This window comes from Dermacentor andersoni, chromosome 2 (genome assembly GCF_023375885.2).
Source record: "Dermacentor andersoni chromosome 2, qqDerAnde1_hic_scaffold, whole genome shotgun sequence".
In the NCBI taxonomy this organism is placed as follows: Eukaryota; Metazoa; Arthropoda; class Arachnida; order Ixodida; family Ixodidae; genus Dermacentor; species Dermacentor andersoni.
This window is the reverse complement of record NC_092815.1, coordinates 6,307,611-6,327,471: the sequence shown is the minus strand read 5'-3', so window position 1 is coordinate 6,327,471 and position 19,861 is coordinate 6,307,611. Positions and strand designations below refer to the sequence as shown.

The 19,861-nt window shown below is 46.7% G+C and overlaps 1 protein-coding gene across 5 annotated transcripts in view; it reads left to right on the top strand.

Moving 5' to 3' along the window:
* mmd (disintegrin and metalloproteinase domain-containing protein mind-meld) overlaps nt 1–19,861 on the top strand; it is a 206,371-nt gene that overhangs the window by 172,503 nt on the left and 14,007 nt on the right. For 4 of the 5 annotated variants that reach the window (XM_055077571.2, XM_072286332.1, XM_072286331.1 and 1 more), the window contains 2 exons: nt 3,308–3,654; nt 18,694–19,084. In XM_055077571.2, the coding sequence (XP_054933546.1) occupies nt 3,308–3,654; nt 18,694–19,084 (738 nt within the window). The remainder of the gene's footprint in view (nt 1–3,307; nt 3,655–18,693; nt 19,085–19,861) is intronic. The other variant, XM_050190182.3, reaches the window with a different exon arrangement.

Here is a 19,861-nt window from a genome sequence, read left to right as displayed (position 1 = left end):
CAAGGCATATTGGTTGCCGTACTGCTTGCTATAGCAGATGACTACGTCACAACTTTTTCAGTAGACGTCTGCTCCGATTCTTCAGCATGTCCACATTATGGCAATTTGCCTCTACCCCACATTTAGTCCCGTGCTTACTGCAGACCTACAGCCTGAGCAAGCAGAAGCTCTTTGCCGCCTTTTGGTTTCCTATACTGCAATATCTTTGACCTCAACAATCGACAATTGGGTCAGACTTCAGTTGTTAATCATCACATAAATACTGGTGATGTTAGTCCGATTCATCGTCGGACATATTGAGTTTCTGCATCAGACCGTAAGGTTATTCAAGATGAAGTGAACCAGATGCTTGCCAAAGGCATTGTTGAACCCTCGTCGAGTCATTGGGTGTTGCCCGTTGTGCTTGTTAAAAAGAATGATGGCACCTGGCGTTCTTGCGCAGATTATCGTTATAAATATCGAATTATGAAAAAGGACATCTACCCCTTGCCTCACATTGACGACGCCCTCGATTGTCTCCACGGTGCCAACTACTTTTCCTCAACAGACCTTCAGTCTCGTTATTGGTAGATTTCTGTTGATTAAGAAGTCCCAAGAGAAGGCCACATTTGTCATCCCTGATGGTCTATATCAATTTAACATTATGCCATTCGGTCTATGCAATGCCCCAGCAACATTCAAATGTATGATGGACACTTTGTTTCAAGGGTCCAAATGGTCAACATGCCTTTGCTACCTAAACAACATTCTCGTATTTTCCCATACATGTGAGACACACCTTGAGCGCTTATCAGCTATTCTTCAAGTCTTCTGCAAGGCTGTGCTCTGGTTGAGTTCATCGAAGTGTCACTGCAGTCGCCGGCAGACTACAGTGCTCAGCCACCTTGTTGACACTTCTGGTATTGAACCAAACTCGGTGAAAATTCGTGCTGTCATATCTTTTCCTGTACCTCAGTCTGTTAAAGACGTTTTGTAGGACTATGCTCCTACTTCTGACGGTTCATCAAAGATTTCGCAGCAATTGCCTGAATGATCTTCTGAAAAAGGATATGCCATTTCTGTGGGGTCCCACTCAAGCTGCCACACTTGGCCACCTCACTACCATTCTCACCACGCCACCTATACTGGCTTACTTTGACCCGTCCTCTTCTACAGAAGTCCGTACCGAGGCCAGTGGTCACAAGATCGGAGCCCTCTTAGCCCAATGCCAATGGGGACAAGATCGCGTTATCGCCTACACTAGCCACCTGCTCACAGTAGTGGGGCACAACTATTCAATTACAGTGTGTGAATACCTGGCTCCCATCTCGGCAGTTTCCATATTCCAGCTGTTTTTGTATGGGTGCGGCTGCAAGAATATTCCTATATAGTAGTGTACAAGTCGGGCTGCCTGCATCAAGACGCAGACTGTTTATCACATTATACAGTGTATGAACCACCTGCCGTCCCTGACATCGATACCAACGCTCGTGTCTTTTGTGTTTCTCAACTGCTCCACGTCACTTTGTTCACATAAAAATATGAAAAAATGCTACATTAGAAAGCACTGTATAAGGGAGGTACAGCATGACAGCTGCTGGAAATGCCAAATTGCTGGGTGTTCGATTGACCATTGAAGCCGATAGCTGTAGTCTAAAGCTGAAATTGTAAAATCATTAAAAGGTTGTCAGAGATTGCTCTCACAGTTTTGAAGATATACTTTGTGTAATTCGTTGATATTTTTTTTCTACACAGCTTTGAGAGGGCTGGTATATCATATTGAGTACTAGAAGTCTTCTGTGTAGACTAGATGTTGTGCAGCATCATCTAAACTGTCCACTGAAATCAGATCAATAAGGGATAGCTGCCTTAGTTGTTTCTGAAGCAGTGTTCCAACGGGAACATACCGTGTATGTTGTTTCAGCACAGTCGCGCATAGCAGTGACTGTAATTTATGTGTGCCACAAATAAAAAACTGCCAGACTGTTCTTTCCTGCTTTGCTGAGATCAGTTACCTCTGAGCCAACAGAGCTGAGTAACTTCAGCACAGCTTTTCTCTCTAGCCTGCACTGTTCAAATACTTTTTGATTGCTTTGCTGGCCTTTACTCAAAAGAGCCCTGGCATCATAAACACAGGAACACATTTTGTTCACTTATAGTACAGTCAAATTATTGTTGTGTAGTGAGCTTGTCACAATTTCAAGTGCAAAATGAGCTTTGCTGTTACTAGCAGCACATCCCTTTCTCCAGGTCATCAGCGTACATATTGCACCGTTAGTTCTACTGCCTTGTTCCTTTGCTCGTAGTGAAAGTTCAGTCTGGTTTTCAGCACTTCCTGCACACCTGCTGGAATGTCCATTTCATTGATGATGCGTTACATAAAGGTTTCAGCTTTATGCTCTGCCATACAAGAATTCACTACATTGGGCAGCCATCTTTACGTATGCTTATGTGGAACATTTTTCTTGGCCTTTTCCTTCTTCCATTAAAGTGTGCAGCCATTCTTGCTTGACTAGACTGCAAATTTCAGATGTAAGAATTTTGCTGTTTCTTTTAGTGCAGTCCACAAGCCCTAGCAGTAGTTGAACTATGTGTCGTACAAATGTTTGCTTGATGCAGAATAACTGGCAGGTTGTGACAATGACAAGCTCTGCACACATTATAGCAGAAGACTGCCTGTTTTTTCCATAGAGGAAAAAACTTAGTGTACCACAAATTTCAGAATGGACACTAAGAAAAGTTAAGCAAGGGTTCAGAGAGAGCTTGGATAAAGGAATCTGCCAGCCTATCCTGGTTTACTCTCTCTCTACTTAGTGTGTTATTCAGTGTAGCACAATTATATAAATTTGTGATCTGTCAGGAAAGTTTACAACCCAGGAAATGCTTGGTTGCAAATTTCCTGACAGACCACAAATTTACACCTAAGAGAGAAACCATAACCGTGGCAAATTCAGGACGTCATTGGCATTTTATTTTTAGATTCATGTAGCATGTGTGCCCAGCTAACTGCAGTAAGCACTGTGAGCTGTGTACACCCACTGCTTGTAGCACCATGATGCTGGCCCCCCCATATTGCAGCACTGGGGCAGCTCTCTCCCTTGCCCGCTTGGATGTGTCTGAGGACACTGCTGCACAGTTTTTAAAACTGATGGTAGCGATAAAAAGGACAAACACATGGTGAAAAGACGACACGATGACGAGGAAACGCATCTTTTCACCGTGTGTTCGTCCTTTTTAGCGCTACCATCAGTTTTAAAGAATGCATCACCAACTAGCCCAGCACCAAGTTTTATTGATGCAGTACAGTGTGACTGCTCTTTATGTGCAGGGAGGACAAGCTACAGGAGCTGAAGCGGAAGGAGCCAGACGAGGTGGACGAGACATTCATGGAGCTCTCACCCAAGGACCTCGCCAAGGACGGCGGCGGCTGGCCACCACTGGCCTCTGCCGCAGCAGCAGCGGGGGGTGACACACTGAGCGAGGTTGAGCGCACGCTCAAGAGCCTCAACGGCTACCACGAGGAGATCCTGGAGGCACTGCACTCAGCCTCGTCACATGCCAGCCCGGGCCAGGACTCGCGCCGGGACCTGCCGCGTCCCGAGCCCTGCATGGCCGATCCTGCCGAGCCAATCCGTATCCGCAATCTGGAAGACCTGCTGCGGCAACTTGAGCCCGGTATTCTCCCTGTTATTGGAGAAATTTGTTACGTGCATGTCATCAGCTGTTGACATGACACAGTCTTGCAATAGGCAGTGATGTTGAATAGAGAGTGCTAAGCATTGGTACCGAAGCATCACATGATACTAGAACAATATAATGATGACAGTTCATTATAATCCTTACTTTGCAGCATGATTCTGACTGTCCCCTGCTATTCCTCATCTTTTGTCATGGGGGTAGAGAAGTGCTAGGTGCAGGAAAAGAATTAAAGCATACGAAAACAAAAGGTCAGTGGCACAATCTAGGAAACAGGAAAAACTAATAAATGCTGCCTGTAAGGCACTACTTAGCTACAGGAAGCTTTGTCCTGTAGATATTCTTGTTTTCTATTACTTTAACATAGATAAGGCACATGATGCCAAGTGAAAAGGTTCAAGTAGTAATCAAGTGTCAGAACAAACGTCTTACACCGGTTTACTGTGCCCAGCAGAAGTAAAAGACGGCATGATTGCAGCAATGCAAGAAACGACATACATTATTTTCATAGTGAATTCTAATACACCTCTTGGCATGTCGCATGAGAAAGCTGATTGTTATTTATCATTTCACTCGGAAGAAAAATAGGCACACTATTTTCACCTCTTGCCATAAACAGAGGTCACATAAAGGGACACTAAAGGCAAATACTAAGTCAAGATGGACTGTTTAAATACCATTCCAGAAACCTCGCAACGCTTGTTTCGTGCCAAGAAAATACTAAAGTTTACGAGAAAATTGCATCTGAGGGGTCCAAATACCTTTTTCGAAATTCAAGTGTCCCGCCAACTAACAAGGGGAGTGGTGACATTGCATGGGCCGTCACTGCCCTTTGCTGCCATCGGTGAGTAAAACGGTGCCCAACAAGCGGCGGTGCCGGGCCAAGACAGATGAAGTCAGAGCGGCAGTGCACTGTAGCTGAAGCTGCTTTTTGGCCAAGTGGCGTAGACCGTTCGGGCATCCCGCGACATCACATTGAAGTTCTCTGCTATTTGCAGTTTGTGCGAGTTTCGCGAGCCAGCAAAACCAGCGCAGAAGTACGCGACAACGAAACTACCGAAACGCAAAAGCGTGGGTGGTGCAGAGTCGAGCAAAAATGAAACCTTTCGACCGCCCGCGTAAAGGGTAATTTCAATGAGTTCTTTTTCGTAAAAGTGAAATAGAAATAGACAAGTATTTTATTTCACCTTACAACAGAAGGATGTTTTTTTGCAATGAGTGGTTGAGTTCTAGTGACACAATTTAACTGAGGAGTGCCTTCATCATCGGGCAAGTGCTTGAGAGTCCCGGACAAGTCTCTAATCATGTCCTGCATTTACCTCGATCTCTCGAGTATTAAGGCTGTTTGTGATAATATTGACGCCTTATAGATTCTCGAACACTAATCTATAAATTTAGTTTGAGTTAATATTTGCCTTTAGTTCCCTTTAATCAAAGCTTCAAAAATCTAAGTGGTCCTTGAGGCACCACTGTTTTAAAGATATTGTTTGAGCCCTACAGTGTCCTCTTTTATCCGCAGCACCTCTTGTGAATTTTGACCATCATTCAGAACTTCAGGCCTACACTTGCATTTCTCTTAATCAGTAACAATGGCTGTAACCTTACACATTCACCACGCAATGCTGACAACAGTTCTTTAATTTGCATGCCAAGAGCTACATCAAGCTAAATCTGCTACTATTTATACAGTGTTCGATGCTTAGGCCTGATGATATCATCCACTCTGCACTACAATGTCTCAGCTGTCAAGTGTTGGGGCACTTTTCTGACTGTAAAATCTTTTTTTGGGTAATAAGTGACATCAGGCAAATATTCTCATCATATGCCGTCTTACAGACCTGTTTCACTTCCTAGTTTTGCTGTAGAAGTCATGTAACAGATGGTTTTGATGCTGCTTTAATGGTTTTCGGAATGGTGCAGTGTATTAATATCTAAGTGTAATGGACAGAATTTTGGAAGTCGTTCTTTCATCGACATGATGGTTGAAATACGCCATTGAATATGGGAAGCAGCGCTGTGTACGGGCAGCTGCTGTTTTCCTTGATACCACAAGCACCTTCAGCAATATTCTCCACAAAATTTTTTATGCCTTCAGGCAATATGGCATTACATCAGTGGATAGGCCAGCTATCTGCATAACAGGATAATATTGCTGCGAGACAGAAGAAGTCTGTTGCATTAGGCAAGCATCGATGATGAAGACGTAGAGGTGGCGCCTCGTCATATTGGCTGCTGTGACTCCCATGCTGTTCGCCTTACTTGTAAATATTTGTAAATATGTATAAGTTTTTCGTGCAGCATTACTGTTAGAGATGGTGGGTGCGCCTGTTCATCACCATCATCCCAGCACAGAACTCCGAAGTGGCCGCCGCTCTGTTCCCTTGGTGATGGCCGGTTCATCACCATCATCCCAGCACGGAACTCCGAAGTGGCCACCACGTTGTTTCCTCGGTGATGGTCACTGAAGCACCCACCGCGCCGGAACTTACCGCGCCGCAGCCGTCCCCACCGTCTGTCACCTTATCGCTTCCAAAAGATCCATGCACCTTCTGTGGCACAGATGACGTGGACATTGAAGATTAGATTTCATGGTACGAGCGTGTCAGCAAACAGAACAGGTGGGAAGATACCCTTATGCTGGCAAATGTGGTATTTTATCTTAAGGGAACTGCACGCGTTTGGTGCGAGTTGCATGAGCACGATCTTGCCAGCTGGGACCCATGCAAAGAAAAATTGAACAGCTTGTTCGGCAAGCCCTTGTGTCATCAGCTAGCTGCTAAAAAAGAACTTGGCTCTTGCGCACAGTCATCTACTGAATCACACATTTCGTATATTCAGGCTATTCTAGCGCTTTGCCGCAAAGTTGACGGTAACATGTTCGAAGCGGACAAGATCGGGCACATACTCAAAGGTATCGCCGACGACAGATTCAACCTCTTGGTATTCAGGAACTGTGCTACCGTGGATGCCATCGTGAAAGAGTGTCGGCGATTCGAACAAGCGAAATTCTGCCATATTGCCTAGCAATTCACCAGGTTCCCCAATACGGCCGCATCATCATCATGCGAAGAACCACTGCAGACTTTACAATCGCCTGCTTCGGACACTTTGACACATATAATTCGTCGTGAAATAGAAGCATTGTCACCAGCCCCTCTTGTGCCCAATGTCTCGACTGCTAACCAGCCTATCATTTCCTTGATTCAAGCAAGGTTCGACAGGAGGCCACTAGTTTGGGACTCTCCTCTGTCTGCACCGTGCGCATTCCACCAGTTACACCAGTCACACCATCAGTTCCACTAGTCGCACTGAGGGGTCAGCCCTTTTATTCACGATACCGCAATCCCGCCTAGTGGAGGATGCCAGATGATCGCCCAATATATTTCGGGTGCTCTCGAGTTGGGCATATTGCGCAGCACTGCTGGAGCCGTCGGACGTCGCCGACTGACTGGAGCACCCAGAACCCTTGTCCTGAACGCTACTCCCATACAACATTGTCGCGCGCTCTACCGACTGACACGCCTGATGTCAACACTCGCACCAATGTGTATAGTAGGTCACCATCACTGCGCGACCGCCGATTCCCTTCGCCTACGCCGCAAGCCCCCCGTTTCTCGTCGCCTACCAACCCTGGAAGCTATGCACCAGAAAACTAAACGAGTGCAGCGCCCGGAGGTGATGCTGCATTCTTGACCTGGCTTCAAAATCCTCGTCTTACTGTCCCTACCCGCTCTAATTTGCTTGAAGTCCAAGTCGATGGTGTTACTCTTATGGCCCTTGTTGACACCAGTGCATAAATATTGGTGATGAGTGCTAGTCTTCATGAGAAGCTGAAGAAAGTTCTGACACCTGCCGTGCAACATGCAGTAAGAGTCGCCGATGGAAGCACACCTACCATTGTTGGAACATGTACTGCCCACGTCACTATATCTAGCCATTGGACAACTGCTCTGTTTCTTGTGCTTGAGCAGTGCCCATACGACGTGATTTTGGGCATTGACTTTTTATCCACACATTCAGCCCTTGTCGACTGTGGCGCCGGTGTCCTTCAACTTGAACTCCCTTCTGTCCCCGAGACTATTGCTACTCGGCCTACGCAACCGTGTACTGTCGAGTTTGTGGGACTGCCGCCGCAATCCACTACTTATGTTCTTTCGACGCCCGCTCCTGTCGCTGACGGGGATTACGTAGCATCCCCTATTATTGACGTTGTCTTGGCACACAATGTGACCCTACCACACACGGTTGTCGAAATTATCAACAATGAAGGTTATCTCCCTCTGTTCAACTTCGGCTTATCCGTCCATGTTCTACCTTCTGGAAGGAATTGTGCTTGCAACGTTGTCATCCCTAAACGACTGTTAGATTTCCATGCTAACATCTGAAGCCCCTTCACATCCTATGAGCGCAGCAGGATCCATCAGCTTGCCCACCACTGAATTCAACAAAACGGTCGCTGCGGACCTTTCACCAGCACACGCTTCTGACCTTTGCCGTGTGTTAGCATCGTATCGGGATGTTTTTGACTTCAACAACCGCCCGCTAGGCCAGACAACAGTTGTCATGCATCGAATCGACACTGGCGACGCACACCCTATTTATTGTCGTCCATATTGTGTTTCTGCTGCTGAACGGGCGATTATATAAAAAGAAGTTGACAAGATGACAGAAAAAGGCATTATAGAACCCTCAAGTAGCCCATGGGCATCTCCAGTTGGGCTCGTCAAGAAAAAATATGGCACCTGGCGTTTCTGTGTCAATTACAGACACCTAAGCAATATCACTAAGAAGGACGTATATCCGTTGCCTTGTATAGGTGACGCCCTTGACTGCCTCCACGGAGCAAGTTATTTTTTATCCATCGATGTGTGGTGTGGCTATTGGCAAGTTGCCGCAGATCCTATGGACTGCGAGAAGACCGCATTTGTAACACCTGATGGGCCATACCAATTTAAGGTTATGCCCTTCGGTCTATGCAATGGTCTATTTTGTGCGCTTATATGCCTTCTCATGACTTCTCCTCTGTTGGTGCACTTCGACCCTTCTGCTCCTACAGAAGTTCGGACGGACACCAGTGGATACGGAATCGAAGCCGTCCTTGCCCAGCACCAACATGGTCGTGACTGCATCATAGCAGTCACGAACTGCCCACGTCACGAACTGCTATCTGCTACAGAGTGCAATTATTCAATTACCGAGCATGAATGCCTTGCCCTTGTTTGGGCCATCTCCAAATTTCTGCCATACCTCTTTGGCCATCCATTCACGGTAGTGACTGACCACCATGCGCTCTGCTGGCTTTCCTCGCTGAAAGATCCTACAGGCCGTCTTGGACACTGGGCTTTGCGGTTACAAGAGCATTCGTTTTCTGTCATGCACAAGTCTGGCCAATTACATCAGGACGCGGACTGCCTGTCCCGATATCCCGTTGATCCGCCCGACAACACCAACCCTGACACCGATGCTTGTGTTGTATCTCGGACTTTCTTCATGTCGGTGATGAACAACAGCGTGATCTGGCGGTAAGTTCCATCATCGACCGTCTCAGCTCCGGGGTTTCTGATGAGTCGCTCCAGATGTTTACCTTACATAGTGGAACTTTATACTGCCACATTGTGTACCCCAAAGGCCCTGAGCACTTGCTGGTGGTGCCCTCCCACATGCGTTCCACTCTCCTCCAGCAGCTTCACAATGAACCCACAGCAGGTCACCTTGGTGTAAAGCGCACTTATGATTGTGTGCGGCATCGTTTCTTTGGGCCTGGGCTTTATCGTTCCTTGCAGAAGTATGTTGGCAGCTGCAAGCTGTGTCAACGACTCAAGAGGCCACCGACGCTTCTTGCCGGCCTTCTTCAGCCTATCGATGTTCCAGTAGAGGCGTTCTTCCGCATCGGCCTCAATCTGATCTGACCTTTCCCTACATCAGCATCAGGGAACAAATGGGTCGCTGTCGCGACAGACTATGCCACATGCTACGCTATTACATGTGCACTTCCATCCAGCTGTGCTACCGATATTGCGAACTTCCTTCTCCGCGATGTAATTCTGCATCACGGAGCTCCTCATCAGCTGCTCACCGATCGCGGTTCTTACTTCTTGTTCCATGTCATCGATGACCTCCTCCACTCATGTTCCACAAAACACAAGGTCACCACAGACTATCATCCTCAGACAAACAGTCTCACCAAACGGCTGAATCACACCGTAACCAACATGCTCTCCATGTATGTTGGCACCGACCACCGCGACTGGGATCTTACATTACCTTTTGTTACATTCGCCTATAATACGTCCTGCCATGATACTGCAGGTTTTTCTCCGTTTTATCTTCTTTTTGGCCTTGAACTGACACTCCCCATGGATACATTACTCCCATCCGCTCCACAACAACCATCGGAGTACGCACAAGATGCCATCGCAAGGGCGAATGCTGCACGTCATATCATGCGTCACCGCCTTATAATGCCACAGGCATGGCATCACAGAAGCTGCGTTATGACTGTCGTCCTAAGGATGTATATGATGCTCCAGGATCCTTAGTGCTCCTCTGGTCGCCAACTCGATGAGTTGGTCTATCAGCGAAGCTTCTAAAACGTTACCACGGTCCTTATCGCGTTCTGCGCCAAGTTACCGACGTGACGTTTGAGATTGCACCAGTAAAGCCCATGCTGCCTTCTGCGCCGGTCCAGACTGATGTACATAGTTCACATTGCTCGGCTAAAGCTGTATAACCCATCCATTGATGCTGCACTCTAGCCTACACGAATGGTGTGAGTGTTTTTGCCTGGGGGTAATGCCGCGAGACAGAAGTCTGTCGCATTAGGCCAGCATCGATGAAGAAGACGTAGAGGTGGCTCCTCGCCATATTGGTTGCTGTGACCCCTGTGCTGCTCGCCTTACTTGTAAATATTTATAAATATATGTTTCTTGTGCAACAATATCTATGATGCTCAAGTGGTACAAAAAGCATTCACATCTCTGTGGTGTTTTATCTCATGGTGTGTGGTATGGTATGAATAACTTTATTGGGTCGTGAAGGTCAACCCTAGGTTGACGCGGGCCGCTCCCACATTGGGACTTTCAGGCCTAACCCTTCAGCCACATCGCGGGCCTTCTGGACTGCCCGTAATTGGTCAGAGAGTGATTCACTGTGTAGCATTTGTTGCCACCATTCTTGTTCCTTGTCACAGTCTGTGAAGACCGCGGGGCACTGCCAAAGCATGTGGTCAAGAGTAATGATGCCATTGTACTTATTACAGTTGGTTTGAGTTTCCCTCTCCGGATAAATCCTGTTCATAAAATCTGGACTTGGGTATGTTCTTGTCTGTAGCAAACGTAATGTGACCGCTTGTGCTCTGCAAAGCTTACCGTGTGGCAATGGGTATTCCCTTCTGCTTAAATAATAGTGCTTCGTGATTTCGTTATATGTTAATAATCGATCCCTGTGTTCCCTGGGTGAAGTGTAAGTTGCTCGGTCTTGAAGAGCATGGCTAGAAAGTCCTCATACTGCTTCATTTGCCACCTCATTGAGGTTTCTCCGAGCTCCGTCCACCATCCCCCAGATGTGCAGGAAACCAGCGGATTTCAATCCTCTCACTGTTTACCTTCTCTAGTAATCTTGTTGCTATCCGTGTCACATATCCGTTAGTAAAGTTGCGTATGGCTGTTCTAGAGTCGCTGTAGATATGTGTCCACCGATTAGCCCGGATGGCTAAGGCGATTGCTGCTTGTTCTGCTACTGTTGGGTCCTTGGTATAGACGGTGATGGCATCCCGTATGTTACCTTGAGTGTCTACAACAACGGAGGTATACGCATCCTTATTTTTAACCCAGGCAGCGTCAATGAACACCGCCTGCTGCTTATGTTGATCTATGTCTTGAAGGAGTGCCTTCGCCCTTGCCTTCAGTCTCTCGAGGTTATGTGTCGGGTGCATGTTCCTAGGGAAAGAGGTCGTCTTTATTGTATCTCGTAGTCCCGCTTGCAATTCTGTTAATAATTCTTCTTTGTTGGCGTGGTTGTTAATTTCTATGCCAATTTCTTCAAGTAGCGCCCTCCCAGGTCGTGTCCCCATTAGTCTCTCCTGGTGGGCCACCTGTTGAGCTTCAGCTATCTCTTCTAGTGTGTTATGCAACCCTAGGCGCGATAAGCTATCATTGGCCGTGCTGATGGGAAGTCCTAGTGCTGTTTTTATAAGTCGTCTGATTAAAGCGTTTAGCTTGTTCTTATCAGCCTGTGTCCATTGTAGCATGCCTGCCACGTACGAGAAGTGGCAAAAGGCGAATGCGTGTACCAATCTTATGGCACTGTCTTCTCCTAGCCCCTTATGCTTGTTGGTAATTCTACGCAGAAGCCTAATGACTTCTTCTGACTTGTTAGAGATATGTTGTATCATCCTGCAATTAGATCCATTCGCTTGCAGGAGAAGTCCTAGCACTCTAATAGTTGGTTGGTTCTCCATTCTTGGCGTATATGTCAATGCGGGGTTCTTCCTCTGGAATATATCCGTGCGGCTTGCGCCCATGCTTACTGCTCCGTAGTACCAATAGTTCTGATTTTTTTGCAGAGCAGTTCAGTCCCATACCCTCAAGTATTGTTTCCACCACATAAATGCTTTCCTGTAGTTTGGTCTCTCTTTGTCCCATATTACCTTCGGCACTCCAGATTGTTACATCATCTGCATATGTTGGAAAGTGGATACACTCAATCTGCACGTGACCTCGAGCCACCTATGACATTGCCAAATTAAATAACATAGGAGATAGGACAGACCCTTGTGGTGTCCTACGATTCCCAAGTTCCAGGGTTGTCGATTGGAGTTTGCCTAACCTGAGACTAGCAGAACGGCCACCGAGAAAGGCTTTGACTATACTGTGCAATCGCTTACCCAATCCCTCCTCCGAGAGGATATCCAATGTGGCCCTGTGCTTGATGCGATCAAAGGCCTTTTCTACATCTAGGCCTAGGAGAGCTCTCGTATGTAGCGGGCTAGCAAGAATAAGGGAATGTTTGATATTGCATCTTGAGTTGAAAGCCCAGGACGGAAACTGATCAGGTTATGTGGAAGAACATTTCTGTTTTCTACATACTTAGTCAGTCTATTGAGTATGACATGCTCCATGGTTTTGGCCAGGCATGATGTTAACGATATGGGTCTTAGGTTATCTATCTAGATTGAGTTGCTTGCCTGGTTTGGGAATAAGAATTGTGTTAGCAATTCTCCATTCCTTCGGATAATCACCGTTTTTCCAGAGTTCGTTGAAATACTGTGTTAAATATTTTATAGAATCATCGTCCAGATTTTTCAACAGCCTATTGGAAATGCCATCTGGACCAGCAGCGGATCTACTGTTGAGGTCGTACAGGGCTGCGCGAACTTCGCTTTCTGTGAAGTCTTGATCCATAGGCTCACAGTCTTCCCCTGTATATTCAGGCTGGTCTGTACTCTCATTGCTATCCTTAAGTGGTAAATACTTAGCTGCGAGCCGATCCAGAATGTTCTCCTCCATTGTGTCCCGACTCTCACGATGGACGAGTCATGCTACTGCTGTTCTCCTATTAGATTTTGTGTCATTCTCATGAAGCAAATGTCTAAGTAAGTTCCAATTTCCACCACGTTTGATTCGACCATTTATGGAATTACAAAGCTCATCCCATTGTTGTTTCTGTAAGTTTCTGGAGGGTTCTTCAATCTCCCTATTCAACAATGCTATGCGCTTCCTGAGTCTCCTGTTCAGCCGTTGCGTTTTCCACCTTCTTAACATAGATTGTTGGGCTTCAATCAAGTGCACCAGCCTACTGTCCATGATTTCGATATCCTCCTCTGTGGTAATATCCTTCGTTGCCGCCTTTACATCTTCCCTGAGCTGAGTGGTCCAAGTTTGGAGTGTTTTCTTTTGTCCCGTCTCTGTCTCAGCTCTGCTTTTCCTTGCTTTCCGAAAAAGATCCCAGTCAATGTAGTTAAAGTGCTTTATCTCATTACTGGGTGTTTCCAATAGTATTTGTAATATGTAATGATCACTACCCAGGTCAATATTGGAGTTATTCCAGCCAGCGTTCGCTAAATTTGATACAAAAGTAAGGTCTGGGGTGGAGTCCCTGCATGTAGATGTACCACACCTAGTGGGATAAGCTGGGTCTGTGATGAGAGAGAGATTAAGATCTGTAGCTAGGTGCCAGAGTCCATCCCCTTTCTTAGTATTCCAGCAATATCCTCAGGTTTGATGTGGGGCGTTGAAATCCCCTTCAATAATGAGTGGAGCGTGCTTAGTAATAGCCATAGTCTTATTAAGAAGTGCCCTGAAACTCTGTTTCATGTCGCTAGGGCTGCTATAAACATTGAGACAAAAGAGGCTTTGCGGTTTGCTTCTATTCCTTTTCAAAATTATTTCCACAAGTAAGTATTCTAATTTGTTTAGTCCAAGGCGCAAATCATATTCTATGTATGGTTTTTTCTTATCTAGAAGCGCGGCTAGCCCCTACCCAGCTCTTTGCCCCTGCATGTCACTTTGTATCCGGATAGGCTGATCTCATCCGCCAAGGTTTCCTGCAGCATAATTATTTTCGGTTTGTCTGGAGAGGTTTTTATTAACTGCATGAGAGGTGCTTTTTTGTGATAAAATCCTCGGCAATTCCATTGCCACACGGTAAAGCTCCCCCTGCTAGCCATTGTGCATGGAACCCGCCTTACTGCTACCCACTAGAGCACACTTCATAGAACCCCCCGACATGCCAGGGAGCGATCTGACGCTTTCTGCTTCTGAGGGTAGGTATTCGTCATCCTCGCCTTGCGCTTCTACTTTGGTAAGCCTCTTTTCAGTCGTCAGTCTCCATTTCCATAACTTATCACCTTTGAGGTAGTTTTATCTATGGCATCTCTAAGTTGTTTAATCGCCTCCTTGATCTCTTCCAAAGCAGAGCACACTGTCTTTTCTACTGGGTTTATTGCCCGCTTCTTTGGAGCTGGTGTGTTTTCTTCATCCTGACTGTTGTCATTATTCCCCGGTTTGGCTGTTGCTACTTTTGTGGAGCTAGTCTGCGAGTTCTTGCGAAGTTCTACAACCTGCTTAGTAAGCTCTTCATTTGCCTTTCTCAGATATGTTACTTCTTTAATTAGCTGTTCTATCCTGGCATCATTATCTCCGACCGGTCGCCCCGCACCGCTCTCCGCAGCCCTCACAGTACCTTTCACTTTGTCAGCCCAGGCTGTTCCAGATGTCGTCTTGTCACCAGCAACTGCCCTCCTCTTTCGAAGCGCACCTGCACTTCACGTGATCTGGAGTGGCTTCTGCCCTTCGACGGCGTGCGGCGTCTTGACCGTGTGGGGCTCCTTGAGTGCGTGCGCCCCCTGGTGCCCGTTTGGGCATCCCATTGCAGCTGAACTGATGTCGCCCCCGATGCAGATCAGTTGCTTTCTCGTCCTCGAATTCGCACCACGTATGGAATTTGGTACCGCTGTCGGCATGTCTTGTCCCCAGTTGGGTGGTCCCCTCCACAGAATTTGCACTTAGGCACACACATGTGATTGTCCTCTGGGTTTTGAGTTCCATGTCCTCTGCACTGTACCACGTCCGGTGTTGGACATACATCTGATCGATGTCCAATCTTTCCGCAAGCATAACAGACATCAAACTGCTTCCTATACAGGTAGCACCTTACAAGAGTCGACCCGTATCTGACATAATTGGGTACCTTGAGCCCATCAAACAGAACAATGACCGATCCCGTCGATTTAATACATTTGGCGGCCAATGCCAGTGGGTTAAAGTCATGCACAATGTTCTTCGTTATCGTGGCCTGATTGTCTCTGAGTTCAACTCTCCGAATCACCCCTTTACACGTGGTATGCGGAGCGGTCTCGTAGGCGTTTTCATATTCAGTTTCCAATATAATGATTGACCTGATTCGCACATACCTGGCAGCATGACTGGGATCTGGTGTACTATCCACCACAATGTTTTGCGTGAAGTTAGGGCAAACGACATTCTTTTGGGCTTGTTGCGGAGTCAGGCCTAATGCTTCAATAATCGCCACACCTATCGCTGTGGTGCTCACTTTGCTCAAGTTGAGACCTCCTCATGGGCGGATGATGATTTTGCTGTGCTCCTCAGGCAATTGGGGCATCCTTGACACCTTGACAATCCGGTTTTTGAACATAGTGGCTGTAGGTCCCTTGTTCTTGCTGCTGTTGCCTTGCTCTTGCTGGCTCTGCGGCGATGTTTTCCCATCGCCAGCAATCCTTGTGGTGGAGCGAAATTTTCGGCTTGTCACAATTTGCCAACCTAGATCTTCCTCATTCTCTTCTAATCCAGTAGCGTCTTTATCTTCCATGCGCGTTTCCGCCATTGCAGCCCGGTGGGGCCAGTAGGCCTACTTGGGTCTTGCACCAAGAAAGGCCAGTAAAAGTCCAAAAATGAAAGTCCCACCTTAAAGAAAGGTGTCCGCCGATTCCCGGTGACTTCACAAATCCAGTGATGTGCTTGAATCCATGATGATGGTAAAGATGGCTACACAAACATTCAAAAACGACGGAGCCAATGTGAGGGACGTCCGCACCTCGGCTTCTTCTTCTTCCAAAGACACCTCATGGAGTAGTCCTGAGCCATTTTAGTGGCAGGGGAGGTATAGAGGTTGGCCAGAAGAGCAGAAGTTTGTCCTCATGGTCCTCATCAGAAAACTAGTGGGGGCACAATTTTAATCACTGTGCCTCGTGCTGTGTCTGCAGTTATCTGATTTCATCCCTGTTGCTTCCACTACCTCATCAGCACCACATACTAGTACCAGTGACGCAGTGCATGTATCAAACATTACACTCTGCTGTTACCACCACATTGGAGGACAATGTAAGATGTATTTCTGTGAGTGCGTGTTGCACAGGTTTATTTAATACAGTGTCCAGTGCATGTAGGCACATAGAATGTAGTGTGCAGAGCTGACTTGATAATGCCCCATCACCTTTGCATTATAAGTATGTCAATGAATCTACATGGAATGTGGAATAGTATGCGATGTCTACAATTGGCCATTCTTCATATTTTGGCTCAATGTGATAACTGACTAAAAATAATTTGACGGATTTCACGCATATGTGGGAATTGATGATAAGCTTTCTTTGATGTTTAAGGAACTATTAAAGGAAATTTTGTAATACAGGTGCTACAGAATTTTATGTAAATGTAATGCTAATGATGCAAATGCTGTGCATTGTTTATTCAAAGGTAATGCAATCACACAAATGCAACACAATGATGCAAATTGCTTCGATATAGGGGTGGCATCCGTATCAATGTGGCACAAGGACACATGAAATTTATTACGTATGATGCACTTGTCCATTGTTCTATCACACTGCACATCATTTCCATGACTCATGAGACAGTTTATTTAGGTTGCGCATTGTCAGTTATGGCAGCGTTTGTAATTGGGGATGCAACTTCAATTTAGGGCGATTTCACACAGGTATCGTGCCATGACTGCAGGCGATGCACCAAATGAACTCGTGCCTCGCATTTTCTCAAACCTGTTCTTGTGTCGTTTACTTGGTATACTGGTGAATGGCAGCACATGTGTTGAGAAATTAGAGATATAATGTGAAATGTTTAATGCGCTTCTGATGTCTATGATCATCCTGTTTCTCATTGCTGATAGCCGCCATGCATCATTGTTATGCTTCTCCCTTGTGGGTGTACTATAATGTTTGCTACATGGTGATGGTGGTGGGTTGTAGCTACAGGCAGGCTTAGCCTGGTGATCGAGGCAAGCAATTCCTCCGCGTGAGCATCTCTTACAATGTTTGTGCAGTATGTCATCACATGCCCATCAAACCAGTCTCTCTTAGGAATGCAAGAAGAAGACGTGAAGCTTCTTTGCGGGCTATAACTGACCCTTCTGGGAACAGAAAGTGTTGCAGGCACACATGTGGGAGGTCGTTCTTTTCCAAGTTCTCAAGAAGAGTGGCCCTTTCATCTCTGTATTTTGGACATGACTATAGAAAGCGGTCGATGTCTCCTGTCTCTTAGCATTCAGTACAATTTGGAGAATCAATATGTCCCATCTTGCATAACCATGAGCTGGTGTGTGAGGAGATCCTGTCGTTATTCTATATTGACACGTGTACTTGTCTTTCTTTATCAGGCGACACGTTTCACCACCTAACAAATGTTATCATACAGCACAGGACGCGCCTGCATCTATCGGAAGTTTCTGGAATGTTATCGATGCTTCCATCCGCTGTCTGTGACCGAACCTTGTGTCATCTGATTGCATGTGTGCGCGACACGAATAATGTAGAACTTTGTGCAAGGCACGCGGATCCCAGCGATTACTCTGGAACATTTGACGACTGATGTATAAGAGCCGGCGCGCTTGACCCGCTGATCAGATTTTCGACGATCACCGACTGTATTCGCCGCTATCGTTGCGCTATAAGTGTAGCCTGTTCTTGTGGGCACAGGTTCGCCCAATAAAAGTTAGTTTTGTCTCTCACAGTATTGCTACTGTGTTCTTCAACGTCACCACCACGTGACAATATAGCAGTGATGCTTCCATTCAACAAAATCACTTGGTGTTCATGGCTGCCAAGCATCGTTGTTCCATTTGGCATTCATTAGCACATAAATGCTCTTGTTTTTCACAACGCTGCGCAGTGTAACAAAGAAGTTCTTGTTCCGCTCTTTCGGGCTCCGGTCTCTTCCACATTCGACACACACTTTCGTCACATTGTGTTCACATCACTTTTTCTCCACACTCGGCTGCTTCTTTTGTTGACTGCTTCAATTCTGTATAGCCAGCTTACTCACTTCGTGTCTCTTGTTCTGGTTGTCTAATATTCAGACACATACCTTATTCTTGGTGATTGGCATGAACCCGGTTGCCCATGCCCAGTGCCCCAAATTGCTGTATGCTCGGCAAGGTAGTAGCAGGCAGCACCCAAAAAGATTCAAAGAATTATTTGCTACAACAAAATATATTGGTGACATTGGTCTAAGCATGGTGCAGGATATTTGTGTGGTTTCTGTGCAGGCCCCTTAGAGCCAAGTGGGTCGGAACGCCTGAGTGAGCCTGAGGCAGACCGACACTACCTTGATGGGGGCTCGCCTTATGGCCTGCGCTACTTGCTGGAGGATGCATACGCACAGCCGGATGAGGACGACGAGGACGACGAGGAGAGCGAGGACGCCGGGCGGGGCCCATATGGTGGTACAGAGCAGCAGTCGGGCGGGCCTCCCACACGGCGGCAGCGATCTGCAAGTGAAGAGGCCCTGCCACTGGCATTTCCTGCCGGTGCACTGCCCAGCCCACCCTCGGAGGAGTCCGGCTCCTTGGAGGAGACCTTTCGACCACCGCCGATGCTGCTGCCCGGACCGCCCCCACGCCGCACTCGGCCCAAGAAGAAGTTCCCCGAGTACAAGGTGTAGCATCCTCCTCCCTTGACGGTGAAATGCAGACTGTTGGCCGCGCTCAGTGGACGACAACGGCTCGTCACTCAGCACATGTGCCCATGCTGTGCAGCAGCATTTGGCTTTCAGGGCAACCACGGAGTGAATCAGTTCATGTGTAGGTCTCACTTTGTGTCTGCCATCAAGCAGCAGACTTAAAAGGGCATGCTGGATTCCTGCTCACACATCGCTTCCAAGCAGGTCCACTTATGTTTTGTGAAAGGGAACAGGCTGAAGCTTTTTTGGGGCACAAGGAGAGAGATGCTGCAGAGCATAAGGTACAAATATGAGTTGTCTAGTCGATGCTGTATCTCTCAGTAGTTCTCCTTAATATTTCTAGAATGTCTGGTCTCATCTTTTCTATCCGGCATGTGTTGAAAGTTCATGTATACTCATGCCAACGAGTCCAGAGGTTAATACTTCATCAGAGTCATCAAATGTTGGCTGCACACGTGTACAACAAACTCTTCTCACATGTACAGCCAACAAAAGTGCGAACTAATGTGTAATGTAGTAAGAAATGGTGTGAAAGTGTCTGGTTGTGCTGCTCCTGGAGCAACACCTCGCCTGCTAGGGCACTGCCACAAATGCTGCTGCTTTCAAAGGGCAACTCCGGCAACTTTTGGGTGTCAAGAAAATACAGTGGTGTTTCTAGTTCCAACAGGCGTATTGGTCATCTGCCATGAGAGCTGTATACTTAGATTATTTATGAATCTTGGTTTGTGCACTCCTAATCTGTGCCCTCAAATAAG